Below are 14912 nucleotides of genomic sequence, written 5' to 3' on the forward strand. Positions count from 1 at the left end.
ACCCACACCGACATCTCCACGCGATCCAAAGACTTTCCCGCACGTGCGAAACTCGGCGGTCCGACTCAGTGGTTAAATTTTTTTTTTTTTTTCATCCCGTCGGCGAAGGTGAAATGCTTTTTTACCTAGGTAAATCTGGGTATTTTTACCGCTATTTTTTCGTGCCATTTAACTAGCCGTACAATCCTTGGTGATAAAATTAATAAAATAATTAGTGGATAAGGTTAATTGATAATGGTGAGACATAATATGGTCTGGTGAATAATACAAAGAAACCCTAGTAGAAGAGCTGAGATGTATTCTATCTGAGTTATGTTCGGCGAAATGCATCCACCAGATCTGAAAATGTTGGAAACTAATAGCGGTGTGCGTGGCTCCGGTGGAAGTTTTCGTGGTAAATCTCAGGCGAGCAGTAGCAACACCACCGAAGGTACACTATCTCCCTTCGACATTGCCGAATCTTTGCGTTTTTGTTCCTATAATTTTATTTGTAATTGTTCGTGGGGGTGTAGGAAACTCACGGTCACACGTTGTTGTTATGGCTGGTCGGTGGATAATGTATGATAATGGTGGTTGGGATTTCAAGATAGATAATGAGAGAATGGGTAGAGCAGTCGACTTCTCGCAAATCAAGGGCGTTAACGGTTTGAAAGATAGTATTCTTGCTTCTTATGGTTTGTTGGGAAGAGACTTAGAGGTCGAAATGCGTTATTGGCTAATTGATGGAGAGAGTGAAATGGTTGGTAAAGGGGCCGCACCAGTGGAGATAGCAACCGACACTGATTATAAAATATTCAAGGCTCTTCCTAGGACAGACAAGTCTTGTAATGTTTTCGTGACATTTAGAGAGATTGTTGGGAAAAATTGATATTTTTAAGGTCCGAAAGAGATATCTTGTCGCAAATGGATGCATCACTCGGAATGGATGATGATGAGTTTTTAATTAGGCAAGTAGAAGCAGTTGAAGCATCTTTTGGATTGAACTCACAGACGGCTGAAGGGGTGCAAGGTTCGAAGGATAAAGATAGTGGAGCGGCTGTAGATGGGGTTAATCCGGCTTCAGGTAATATGCTACAACAAGAGAAGCAAAAGAGCTGTGCACTAGGAACAGTAGTAGAGAATGGAAGTAAAAAGAGAGCTCACGTTGAAGCAGCTGAAGATGCCGTTTGTGGGGTTAATCTGGATAATATGCATCAACAAAACTGTACGCTACAAGAGAAGGAAAAGAGCTGTAGAGAAGGAACAGTTGTGGAGAATGGAAGTAAAAAAGCGGGCTAACGTTGAAGCAGTGTCGGAAGAAAACAAAACAGATCACCTTGCAAAAGAAAATGAAGATGAAGATGAAGATGAAGATGAAGATGGAGATGAAGATGACGAGGCTATGATGATAATGAAGATGAATATGAAGATGAAGATGATGATGATGATGATGATGCTGAAGATGGAGATGAAAATGAAGGTGACGGTGGAAATGAAGATAAAGATGACGTTGGAAATGAAGATGAAGATGAAGATGACGAGGACTATGATTAGAATGGCTGGCATGAATTTGTTGGAAATGATTGTGAGAGAGACGAAGATGATGATTTTGATGGATGTCCACCAAAAGGAGGTCATGGTGGACGGTCTGGTCGTAACGGTTATGAGCGTTCTGTGGTCACCAGAGTTAGAGGTCAAGGGTCTAGAAGAGGCCAACGGTCAAGGGCTACAGGTGGATCTTTGTCAGGCAAACAGTGTTGCAATATGAGAAATTACGAAGACAACACAGACAACCTAAGGGATTTCGTATGTACCTCACAGATCGTTGACTTTTCGTACACCGAAGATTCGGATATCTGCGGAAGCGTCGATGTTGTTAATGTAACTCAACCAAAAGATAGAAAACAACAAAACCACGACGATGATTTTGTTGATCGTCGTTTCACCAAATCGTCCTCTGAAACTGTAAGGTGTGCACTGACCTTTGCAACCGGGAACGCTAATGTTGGCAATGTTGTTTTGGTTACACCACCACAACGAAACGAGAAACGCAGCCACGTGATCGAAGATGATGATGAGTATTTTGATCCTACTCTTGGTCAGGCTAATCCACCAGAAAAGCACAACACACACAGCCGTGTGATCGAAGATGAGGACCCTTTTGTGGATCCTCCTGTAAGAATAAGTTCACAAGTTCAGGGTGGAGAGGCTTTCATGAAAGGGATACAAGTTTCCGAAATGTATGGATATAATGATGTAGTTCATGTGTTTAATTATATGGAAGGAAACGGGTTCCAGCCGCAGGAAATCGACTTCAGCAAGGAGGACTCGAATATATTTGTTGGAAGGCAGTTTAAGGACAAAGCGCAGTTTAAGTTGACGATGTCGATCTATGCACTCGCAGAGGTGTGCAGGTTCAAGTTTAGGCATTGCAAACGCTACGTCACGGCTAAATGCGTTGATAAACAGTGTACTTGGAGGGTATGTGCTAAGCAAGTGGGTGATTCTCCTACGTATTTTGTGAAGAAGGCAAGTTTGGGACATCAATGCACATCTGATGTGCGAGGACAGTACAAAAAACATGGAACATCTAGAGTTCTTGCTGCTCTTCTGCGCTCGAAATACGAAAGACTTCACTATGGACCTCGTGCTATGGAACTGCTGGAAGTACTGAGAACGAAATTCAACTATACATGCACGTACTGGAAAGCTTGAAAAGCTAAGGAACTAGCAATTGAGTCTGCCCAAGGAACAGAGGAAATGTCTTACAAGATGTTACCACAGTACTTGCACGTACTGAAATTAGCAAATCCTGGAACAATCATGGATATTAAAACCGAACTTGATAAAGAAGGAAAATCGAGGATCCTGTATGCATTCATGTCACTGAAGGCTTGTATCGATGGGTGGCAGCATTTGCGTAAGGTCCTTGTGGTGGATGGCACCCACATGTTTGGGAAATTCAAAGGGGTATTGCTTAGTGCTAGCGGGCAAGACGCAGACTGCCGCGTATTCCCTATTGCTTTCGCAGTAGTGGATAGCGAGAACTCAGATTCTTGGAAGTGGTTCTTCGAAAGGTTGTCAACAATTCTAGAAGATAGTTGTGAATTAACAATAATTTCCGACAGATGTGCCGCTATATTTGCAGCTAAAGATAAATGGTATTCATCTGCACACCATGGTATTTGTCTTGAACACCTTAAGCGTAACGTGGGCGATAAGTACAAAGGACTGGATCAGAAGCATATGGTGGCCAGGGCAGCAAAAGCTTTCAAAGTTTCTGAATTTCAAAAGATCTATGACCTTATAAAGCTCACGGATTGGAGATGTTGGGGTTACTTGGAGAAAATCGACAAAAAGTTATGGACACGTTCACATTTCGAAGGAACTAGGTTTAACTTGATGACTTCAAATATAGCTGAATCGTTGAATAAGGTGCTGCTGCCAGCGCGTGATAGCCCTATAATGGCACTGCTGGAGTTTATAAGACGGATGTTGACTAGATGGTTCGAGTGCAGGCGCTACGATATTAGTAAAATGCAGGGAAATATTCCAAAGATAATTGATGAAATAGTGGTCGAACAGTTAGTGTTGTCAACTGGCCTTCTTGTTTTGCCATGTTCTACTTGGCAGTTTGAAGTTACACACAAGCCAACCAAATACGGCTTTGTTGTTAAATTAGAGAAACAAACTTGCTCCTGCCTTGAATTCCAGATGCTGAGGTTGCCATGCCGACACGCTATTGCCGCTGCTTCTTTTCGGAACATCGAGTACGCCTTGTTTGTTTCACAATACCATGTCAAAGATACTTGGTCTGAAACAGTTAAGGGTATCATACTACCGGTTCCAAATCCAGAGGATATCAATATTCCTGCAGTATACTTAAGGTCGACCTTTATCCATCAAAGATGAAAAGAACGAAGGGAAGGCCAGGCATTAAAAGAAAACTTGGAGCCTCCGATTATGCGGTAAAACCTTTGTTTATACCTTGCCTTAATACTTATTGAAATCCATTGAACGCTTTCATTTCTAACTACTTTTTTCGTTTATAGGAGACCCCGAGGAAAAAGAAGAAGCCGAACAAGTGTTTCAGGTGTTTTAAGGAAGGTCACAAGAAGACTACATGCAAGGAACCGGTGCCTTGATCAATCTAACGAGGAACACGATTCCATGGAACTCGGAGGAACCCTTTTATGAAATTATGATATGATTGTGTTTTGGGAATTGGTCAAACCCATTATTTTGGATATCATCGTATTTTGGGTATGTGGTTTATGGTTTCAATGAGGTTTATATAGTTCTATATCCCTAATTACCAAATTTTTACAGATCAAATGACTTGTATGGGTTTACAACCAAAGGTGTATTAATAAAACTTCCATGTTTCTTTTACTTTTGAATAAATTAATCAAACTTTTTGGTTGCCTTCTTGGGAAACTAAATCTCTTCAAGTGTACTGTTGGTTTAGTGGTTATGTCGACCCTATAGGATGCCATTAACTTTCAAGTATAATAGTACACTATATTAGATATTAAGTTCAAACAGTTATAATTCTCTGATTACTGATTCTTGCAGGTCAACCGACAAGATACGGTAGAGGTGTACGACCATAAACGGTGTACACCTTATACTTGTACATATATAATCAAGACGATAAAATTGTAGCTTAAATAATATTAAACAACAGTTCAACAAAACACAGAAGCATATAATTACCAGTAAATTAAAAAAGATCAGTTATTGCCGAGGTAGTACTTCAAACATCATAATCTAGATTTTGTGATAAACAGGGTTCATGTAAACTGCATGTCCTACTTCGTCCGCCATACTATGTTGTGAGGAAGGAGTAAAGGTGCTTGCCAGTGAGGTTGATAATTGAAACCGTGTGATTTTAATTATGAAGTAAATGTTCCACCAATACTTTTAACCTAACAACCTTGTACAGATATTTTAAATCTCGCGCTGTGAAAAAGGTTTCAAAGGTTGGTGGAACATTAACTTTAACATTTAACTCATTACCTTCTTAGTGGAATTCCTCTATTTAATAGTATCAGTCTTATATCAACTCAATACACCAAAAAAACATTCCCATTCTCTATAATAGTATGGCAGGTGAATTACTCCCAAATCTTCCCGACGAAATTATCATCAAAATCCTACAGTTGATTGGAGAGCAATCATTTTACTACCAGGGTGATTTCTTGCGGGCTGGGAAACGGGGTTACGCACTTGTTCATGAACCCTCCATCCTAAACATTTACGATGTTACAGAAATGGTCAGCTTTTGTAGCAGTCAAATCAGCAATCGTGGTAGGTTTCGAGTGTTCTTCCGCAAGTGCCTCAATGAGGGCAACACAAGGGCTATTTGCTATGATGGTCTACAAGCAGCAACAATATTGGGACTTGAGGAGAGTATTAAAATTTTGGAACCAAATGTGCCTAAGCATCCATTATCTACCTTCGCTCAAGCCATTTTCAAAGTATGTCTTGCCAGAGACAAGGAAGCCAGCCAAGTGTTTCAGTTGTTCGCAGCCCATCACGCTGACCTTCGGTCGGAAGAGGTTTTAGATTTGGGACGCTCGATGCAGTACCTAATGCCCCACTTCTATGCGCCGTGGCTTAACACATACGGTGAAACTTTCTTATTTCCGGATGATGATGTAATCATGAAAACAGAATGCCTTGATGGCGACAACTGCAGGATCTATTATGTCGGGTTGGACCGTTGCTGCCAAAACTGCAAGCTGTATTGGATTTGTTTAACCGTTTGTAGTATGCTGTAATAGATGCCTTTGTTGTTCATTTGCCCTGTAATGGTGAACGTTTAAGGTAATTGGGTACTATCCTTAAATTAACTTTCATTTGTTTTCTAAAAGCTGAATACCTCATATTGCTTTGTTTTAAAACTCTCAAAAAGCTGAATTTAATGTTGTAACGTTTGTTTTAGTAATGGCCCATTTTTAGAAATGGACTTTTTAAAATATACCGGCCCAATCTCTTATCTTTAATGAATATTAAGCGGTTGTTTGCGAAAGTTGATTGCATCTACTGGGGGAAGACGTGACGGTTGAGACGTGACGGTTGAGATGGTTGATACCAAATTTTTTCCTTCTCACCACTCCGTCATCTTTTAGATCCAAAATTGTTCTCCATAATCTTATCTACCAAACTCTCATTCCCTAATCAAAGGATGAGCTCTGAATCATTTGGATCCAACCGTCGCCGGAACCGTGAATTTTGCAGCGGTAGTCCTCATCGCCTCGAACCATGTCCTTATATGACTTTTGACTCTTGCCTCGAAACAACACGGTTGTTCTTCGTCTCAAACGCACCAGTACCAAATTCATGGTCTCTTCGTCATGTAAGTGAAGGTAGCTTTAGTAAGTACTCGGAACTATGCATACGGGGTTTTTTAGTGCAAGGAATGTTACAGTTAGATGATCCCGCTGTTTGTGAAACTCGTCGAATATTAGAGGATATTGGGTGGATTTACACTGTTTTGCATGTTCGACCTTTCTGTCCAAAAGTAGTCAGGAAATGCATTTCGAACCTATACAGTGCTGATGACGGAGTCTATATTAGGGGTTTCCGGTTTGATTTCGACCCCGTCGTGATAAATCAACTGTTTATGACTCCAAATGTCGAACACTCTCACGTTTGGGAGACTGATTATCTGTCGGAGGCAATTATACGCTTGACCGATGGGCGCTATCGTCACTGGGAAACATTCTCTTTAACTTATCTCCTCCCACAGTATGACTATCTCTACAAACTGTGTTTGCTTAACTGGTTGCCTGGTTTTGATGATGATTCAATGATCAAAAGGCGTCTTCGATTTCTCTTCGCAATCGTCAGAAAGAAGCCTATTGACTTCAGTCGTTTGGTTTACGACCAAGTCCTCGAAATGTCTCGTTCTTGTGATGTTGACACCAAAATTACTCTCCCTAAACTTATCTACCAAACTCTCATTCTTCAGAGGGACACTACTGCTCTTCCGGGTGATGAACCCCTAATTGGCTCTCCACTGTGGATTAATGGAGACGAAGTGGACACTGACATTCGAAGGGGTCGAAGAGGTCGTGCCCGTCTCGGATAGAAATGGCTGTTAACATGAAACCTTGTTATCACAACATCTAGCTTATTATGTTTTTCAGTAGTACCTAGGCAAGAACTGATTATATGCATCTGCATTTTGTTGAATTGCTGTGTAATATTATGTTACCTACAACTTTATCGTCTTGTTTAATTACTTTTCTATCCCGTATTACTAATTATCCGTCTTAAACTTAGTTCATTCAGTTCTATATCACATTTTATTAATTAAATGAGTGAAAATGACAAGATATGAGTGGGTGTATGACCGAGAGATCATCACCCTCCGGAGTATAAATTGTGCACTATATCTTAAAGTAAGTGCAACAAGTTTTTTATTCCATAATAATAATTAGTAGAAGGCAAACGATACGATTTAAAAGCGGTGTACGATCTTATACTGTGTACACCGTACAATTGTACACTTTACCTTAAATTAAGTTCAACCAGTTTTCTATCCCGTATTACTAATTCGTATAGTGAACATAACAAGATATAAAACGGTGTACGACGGTATACGGTGTACATCGTATACTCCGGAGTACAACTGTACACTTTATCTTAAATTAAGTTCAACCAGTTAACATGACAAGATATAAAAGGGTGTACGACGGTATACAGTGTACATCGTATATTCCGGAGTATAACTGTACACTATATCATAAATTATGTTCATCCAGTTACTGTACAGTATAACTGTACACTATATCATTATTTTTATAGTTCTATATCACATTTTATTAATTAAAAGAGTGAAAATGACAAGATATGAGTGGGTGTATGACTGAGAGATCATCAACAAGTTTTATATTCCATAATAATAATTAGTAGAAGGCAAACAATACGATTTAAAAGCGGTGTACGATCTTATACTGTGTACACCGTATATTCCTGGATATAGTTGTACACTCTCTCTTAAACTTAGTTCATTTAGTTGTATATCCCATTTTACTAATTCGCAGAGTGAAAATGACAACATATCAATGGGTGTATGACCGAGAGATCATCACCCTCCGGAGTATAAGCGTACACTATATCTTAAATTAAGTTCAACCAGTTCTATATCCCATATGAATAATTAGTAGAGGGCACACGATAAGATACAAAAGCGGTGTACGATCTTAGTTGGAAAATGATAACAATCCCCTTACAGAAAATAAGATTCCCAAAAACCTACATTCACATCATACTTGCAAACGACTTAAACTGAAGCAAACATATTAAAACTAGAGATTGGAGACGACTGAGGTTGCTGAGCATTTACCGGCGCCAGAGAATGCGACGGAGTTTGAGATGCGGCTGGATCCAGCGGCGGAGGGGCTCGATTCAGTGACGTTGCCAGAGACGGAGCCCACTCCGGTTGAATTGGAGCCATAAATGGAACCTAATCCGGCCGCACTGTTGTCTGCGACGCTGTCAGCGACAGAGACGCTAGAGTCAGTGACGGAGCCACCACCGGCAGCGCTGTTCTCGGCGACGATGTTCGCGAAGGAGACGCTAGAGTCAGCGAGTGAGTCACCATCGGCAGTGCTGTTCGTGGCTGTTAAAGATTCCGATTCGTCGGTTACGGTACCTGAGGCGACGGAGACAGAATCGGACTTGTGGTGTTCCTCTATGTATTCCTGATAGTCTTCAAGATCAACCTTACTGTCGGACTCGTCATAACTCCCTTCTACCGGATTTGGAGAAGACCACTCACTTTCGTACTCAGCATCAGTCTTTGTTTCTTGTTCACCATCATGGTCTTGGTCGTCTATGTCGTCGTTAGGATCCTTTTCCGTTCTAGCCTTCTTCTTGGGGCGTTTTGTCGAATCATCAGATACGTAGTCATCTGAAACCGAGTCGTCTGATTCTGTGGAAGAGCAATTTGTGTCAGATGGCGTATCACTTTCATCAATTTCCAAAGCTGCCTGCATGATTTCTTCTAGTGTCGAGAAGACTGTTGTTCCAATCTCCGACCGTATGTTTTCTCGTAAGCCTTCTCGATACATCTTTACCAATGTAGGTTCGTCGTGTTTGTCTACCAGACCTCCTGCTAGAAACATTGTATTGTATTCTCTCACAGAAGATTCTCCTTGCTTCATTTCGCCTAAGACAGGACAGAATTTTTAAAAAAGATGAGGATGTTGCATTCTCCGACGGTGTATTTAAACGAGCCGGTTGATAGGATAAGCAACCATTGGGAACACTATAGGCGTAATTAGGAGGCGTTTCGTAAAAGTGTACAAGAGTGAGAGCCAACAAAATGCGACCATTTAATAGAACATTATAAAATACAACGTTAGTAATTAAAAAGAACAACATTAATTGAAAACAATAACATTAATAATCATTTAGATGCATTTAGAGTTAGTTAATTAAACAATACTAGTTAGAGTTATTTAAGTAATTCAACATCCACACAATTCCTTAAGCAGTTTAATATCTTCTAGCATTTTCTTCAACTCATCTTCCATCTTCTTTCGGATCTTGGCCTCTTCAGCAACTTCCTCCTTTACCTCTTGCAGTCTTTCTTTTATAGCATCAAAACAACGATGCCGATTGTGAAACCCATCATTATGAAGGATATAAGATAGTGAACTTCATATATAAACTGAAAAATTCGAATTTATATACGATTATAAACATCATTTCTCACCTCATCCCCCTCCATACATAATTCCTTAAGTAGTTTGATATCTTCACGCATTTTCTTCATCTCATCAACCATCTTCTTTCGGCTCTTGGCCTCCTCAGCAACTTTCTCGTTTAACTCTTCCAACTCTTCTTCGAAGGCATTAAAACAGCCATGACGAATGTGGAACCCATCATCCTGAAAGATATAAGAGAATAAACTTAATATCTAAACTCAAAATATTTAATTCATATATACAATTTATTTACTCACCTCAAACTCTGTGCATTCGAAGTAGCTCTTTCCTTTCTCGTCGGTGGACAATCTTATAGGAGCACCACACGCACAGGTTTTGGGTATGCAATGGTGAGCATAGAGAACCAACTCACGCCTATCGGAATCCCTTTTCCACTGCTTGATATCTGCATAGTAAGGATCCGTCATTATGAAATCCGCCTCAAAATATAGTATCAATGTTATTTGAAGAAAGAAGCTCTCTTTGGTGACAATACTAAACATCTCAGTTCAATCTTCTTTTTTTTTTTTTTTTTTTTTTGAACAAAGTTCAATCTTCTTATATAGGGAAATTTTCCCTATAACGGCTCTTTTTTACCTTTAACGGGTATTTTTTTCCAAGAAACTACATTTATTTTGAATTAAAGTTCAAAATATGTGGTTTCTCTCCAAATGGCTATATTTTCTTTGAATCAAAACAAACGGCCCAATTTTAGTTTAAGATCTGTAAGGACACAAAATATTTAAATAATATTTTCGCAACAGACTCTAAGATTTAAAGAGGTTTGGTGGTGAAATAAATGAAGGATGTTTGGTTGGTGACGAATCAATGTTTCTGGGTTGGAATGTCAGATTGAACATTAAAACTTACATCCACAATACTTTCCTATTTAAAACCGCTCCTTCATTGTAAATCTTCATCACAAATTTTTACAATGACAGATCCCAGCTACGAAGACGATAAAAAACATAAGAGGTATAATAACAAGCTGTTCTTCGTTGCCGACTCTGACAATGGAATTCCGCTACGTTGTCCATGCGGTGGCCAGATTGTCATACATGTCTGTAAGGCAGGAACAGACATTGGAAAGAAGTACTTCTTTTGCAAACACTTTGAGGTAACAAACTTATAACATATTCCTTTTCATTCTTTGAATTTTTAATATCAACATGTGGTTTCAAGAATGATGGCTTGCACAGAAAGAAAGAATGGGATGAGGCTATTGAAGAGGAAACGAAAAAGCTAACGCGGAAGGTTGATCACCACGAACTCAAAATTCGAAGCTTATATTCCATTGAAGATAGTCTTAGTCGTTTAGAAGAAGACGAGAAGAAAAACGCTGAAGAGATCGAAGACCTGAAGTACTTTCTTAAGAACCGTTACCCCAATGAGTTCTACTAGCTTTTAAAGCATGGTGTACGATTTAATTGTTTAAGTGTACGGTGTTAAGAATTTTCTTGTTTAACTGTATGCTTATCTATTAAATAAACATTTGAACCGATATAACGCTGTATATATAGCACTGAAAATGTTCCGTTTTGGTTGCGAGTAAAAGGTTCAAATAATTTATATGGTATGCAGGATATTTATTTAAGTGTACGCATAATGGTATGCAGTATATTAATTTCAATTCGGATAAATACGAGATAGTTAATATTGTTTTGTGTTCAAATAAGTAAAATAGATTCACAATGATAAAATCTTGCACACTTTTAACAAAAACGCAGATAGGAAGTTCATACAAATATATAGAAAGACAAGTTTCATTGAAAACAGATAGTTAAGATAAAGTGGATGCTACTTCATTCCTGCCTCGTTCGCCACCTGAAAATCGCCAACAAATTCCTCGTAGCAATCCATTGCATACTGCTCACGAAATTTATCCACAACTTTGTCAGTTATTTTACTCATCTCTTCCTTCCCATCACCATTAGAATGCATCTCCATGAACTTAGCAGCGCACGGCCCACAGTCCCCACCCCTATTGTTGTGATAGATGCCTTAAAACCGATTCCACACGTAAGTTCGCTCTCCTTCTTTGATTAGATAGTCTGTGAACCCGACATACTGTTCAAGTATATACACTACAAAAAAACATAATCTTAACGAGGGCGGTTTTCCTCGTTATTTCGTCGTAAAAGAGGCTTTACGACGAATTAGCGAGGAAACGCGTTTGCTCGTTACACGTCTGTCGTAACACATATTTCCTCGCTAATTCGTCGTAACTTAGCGAGGAATATATTTCGTCGTAAAGACGAAGTAGGGCGATTCGTCGTAAAGACCACGTCAATATTCCACGTAAGGACGTCGCTATAATTCCTCGTAAATACCTCGAAAATAGTTCCTCGTAATCTACACGTAAATACTTTGAAAGAGTTTCCTCGCAAAATACACGTAACAACCACGAAATGATTTCCTCGTAAAATGGTCGTAAACTTTTCCTCGTTATTTCCTCGTAAATGGTTCCTCGTAAAATACTCGTTAAATGTTTCTCGTCATTTCCTCGTAAGGTTTCCACGTAAAGAGGTCGTACATTGGCTACGAATTTACTTTGTTTTTATTATTTTACAGAATTTAAAAATATAATTAAAAAATAATTAAAATTATTTAATTTAATAATAAATTAAAATTCAAAATAAAAATAAATCAATATGAAAATATTTTATATATAAATAAGTTTTGAATTTATATAATACAACAACCAAAAAAAAAAACTAAGGGTCGTTCATCGCCCGGTAGAATTCATCACTCCTCCTCGTAACATCCGCCTCGTTATGTACGTCGGATGACTCGCCTTGAATGGGATGTTGTTGTCGCATGTTCCTCAACATGGACTCCCATTCCGGATTTGTGGCCGCAATAACGTCCAAGAAGCCCTCGACTCCACCCATACGAGATTTTGTCGCGGTCAACTCGTTACACAGCTGAGCGGACTCTCTACGCAGCTCCGTGACTTCATCATCCCGGCGCTGACCATAAGACGATGTCGCTCTCGGAACATCGTTGACAGAACCAATACCCAACGTCCGTCCCTTTTTTTTAGGGACAACCTTAAAAACAAAAAATAAATATTGTAAGTAAAAATTTAAAGTTAAATTAAATGAATAATTAAAAATTAATTTTTTTGAAAATTTACCTCCTCGTAAATCTTATCCACTTCAAGTGTGGATAAGGTGACGGGTAATCCGTCGGTAGACTGCTGGGTCAGCTGAGTCTGGCGGTCTTCAACCCGAGCAACTACGTAGTTGTAGATTTGCTCGGACTTGCCATCTACAAATACGCCCGCCTTGTTCTTGTAGGTCCTCTCGTAAAGTTCCATAAGAGACGGGAGATGTCCCGTCTCTTTGGCCTAAAAACCAGTTAAGAAAGTTAGAATAAATTAATATATGTATTAAAAAAATTATTTAATAAAATATTTAATTACCATTTCCAAACGGACACCGGCGTGGGGTTTTTGGCCCGTAGTGTGAAGCATCGGCCCGTTCCCGTGCTCATCGACCGTGTTACGGGAGTTAGAGCAAGCCTGGGCGATTCTAATGGAATCAGGAAGGCGCCAATAACGGATGAGGCCATCCCACACATCCGTGGTGAGCTCAGCGGGTTTGCCACGCTCATACCCCTTCACGATCCAGTCACCCTTCCAGTTGGAGACCGTGTCCAACAAGCGAACTTTCGCTTTCGCGTTAAACTTCTTCTTCACCCTCTCAGTGATCCCCAAGGCCCAATTAAATTTTTGCTGTTGGAAAAAATAAATTAACAATTAGTTTTTTAGAAAGTATATATATAAATCATGAAAAAATTAAAATATATATAATTAATTAATAGAAACTTACAGCGTAAATTTTGAACCACGTCTTTCTGACGTAGTAAGGCGTCTTACTCCAGTTTGGATGTGCCATGGAGAAGTAACCCTTGATCGTGTCGGTTACGTCCGATGCAAGACATCCGTCAACCCCCCACCTGAAAAATACAAATTTAAAATATAAATTATTTTTTAATGTTATAAAAGAAATTTAAACGAATTAAAAAAAAATTAATGCAACATACCACAACGTTCCGTCCGGTCGGTCTGGGTCGATGACTGGTAAACCTTCTCTGCCTGGCAGACTGAGAATGTCCTCTACAGTGTACTGCGAGTAAGGAGCACTCGGAGGCACCATCAGATCAGGATGAATATCGGCGGCCATCGGAGGTGCCATCGGAGGAGGCACAGGAGGAGGCATCGGAGGAGGCACATGAGGAGCCGATGGTGCACTAGAAGAAGTAGACCCAGAGACTCTCTGAGTGTACTGAGTCTCGGGGACAGTCTCCAGGCCCGAAGAACTGGGAGCGGAAGAAGAGGCTGGGTCTAAACGACTACCCGGCTCACCGAAGATCTCTCTGTAATGGGCAGTAAGTCTTCCTTTTCGAACCTGGGAAAAAAATGAAATTTTTAAAATTAACATCAACAATATATTTCCCAACATTATCCACCTAATCAACACTAAATAACATAAAATCCGCAAACCTATCTAAATTCCCTATACTAACCACCTAATCTATCCTAAACTAACCAAATTAGAGAGGAATCAGAGAGGCTTACCATTGCTACGAAATGGAGAGGAAGTAGAGAGGAAAGAAAGAGTGAGCGCTCGGGTGTATATATAAGATTACATATCGTCGCAAATTCGTCGTAAGTTTACGACGAAATAGCGAGCAGTTACAAAGGCCCGTGTTTTTTTTTACGAGGAAATTGCGAGGAATCACAAAGGCCCGTGTTTTTGTTTACGAGGTATTAACGACGATTTTGCCTACGTGGAATTAACGAGGCTTGCTTTCCTATAAATATATTCACAACTCTCATTCTCAAACCACACATAAACTCCCAAATCACACACCTATCTGAAATCACATTCCTCAGCAAAATCATATTCAAATTATAAATATTTGAAAAAAATAGGAAAAGGATAAGATATTAGAATTCATGTGGGCGAGACTTACGTATTATAATTGTTGGAAGTCTTGCCACATGTTATTCTGGTATTTTGATCCTTTTCCCTTTTTTCTAGTTTTTACACTACGAGGTATTTACGACGATTTATGCTTACGTGGAATTAACGTGTTTTATGTTTAAATCTTTTTACGTGGTCTTTACGACGATTTCTGCTTACGTGGTCTTTACGACGATTTCTGGTTACGTGGTCTTTACGACGATTTATGCTTACGTGGTAT

The 14912-nt window shown here is 39.5% G+C and overlaps 4 protein-coding genes across 4 annotated transcripts; 3 read left to right on the forward strand and 1 right to left on the reverse strand.

Moving 5' to 3' along the window:
* The first annotated feature begins 903 nt into the window (after positions 1–903).
* Positions 904–1533, forward strand: LOC125582342 (histone chaperone RTT106-like). Its single transcript, XM_048748995.1, has 2 exons — positions 904–1261; positions 1409–1533. Exons 1-2 carry the CDS (start codon positions 904–906, stop codon positions 1531–1533), a joined length of 483 nt encoding a protein of 160 aa, XP_048604952.1.
* Positions 1534–2739: 1206 nt separating this feature from the next.
* On the forward strand, positions 2740–4124 carry LOC106378304. The gene is made up of 3 exons (XM_048748997.1): positions 2740–3056; positions 3108–3855; positions 4032–4124. Exons 1-3 carry the CDS (start codon positions 2740–2742, stop codon positions 4122–4124), a joined length of 1158 nt encoding a protein of 385 aa, XP_048604954.1.
* A 4173-nt stretch (positions 4125–8297) lies between these two features.
* On the reverse strand, positions 8298–9155 carry LOC106378305 (dentin sialophosphoprotein-like). Its single transcript, XM_013818456.2, has one exon. It carries the CDS (start codon positions 9153–9155, stop codon positions 8298–8300), a length of 858 nt encoding a protein of 285 aa, XP_013673910.2.
* Positions 9156–10235: 1080 nt separating this feature from the next.
* On the forward strand, positions 10236–11448 carry LOC125582071. The gene is made up of 2 exons (XM_048748555.1): positions 10236–10818; positions 10884–11448. Exons 1-2 carry the CDS (start codon positions 10636–10638, stop codon positions 11100–11102), a joined length of 402 nt encoding a protein of 133 aa, XP_048604512.1. The 5' UTR covers positions 10236–10635; the 3' UTR covers positions 11103–11448.
* Positions 11449–14912: the final 3464 nt, after the last annotated feature.

This window comes from Brassica napus, chromosome C2 (assembly GCF_020379485.1).
Source record: "Brassica napus cultivar Da-Ae chromosome C2, Da-Ae, whole genome shotgun sequence".
NCBI classification, from domain to species: Eukaryota; Viridiplantae; Streptophyta; class Magnoliopsida; order Brassicales; family Brassicaceae; genus Brassica; species Brassica napus.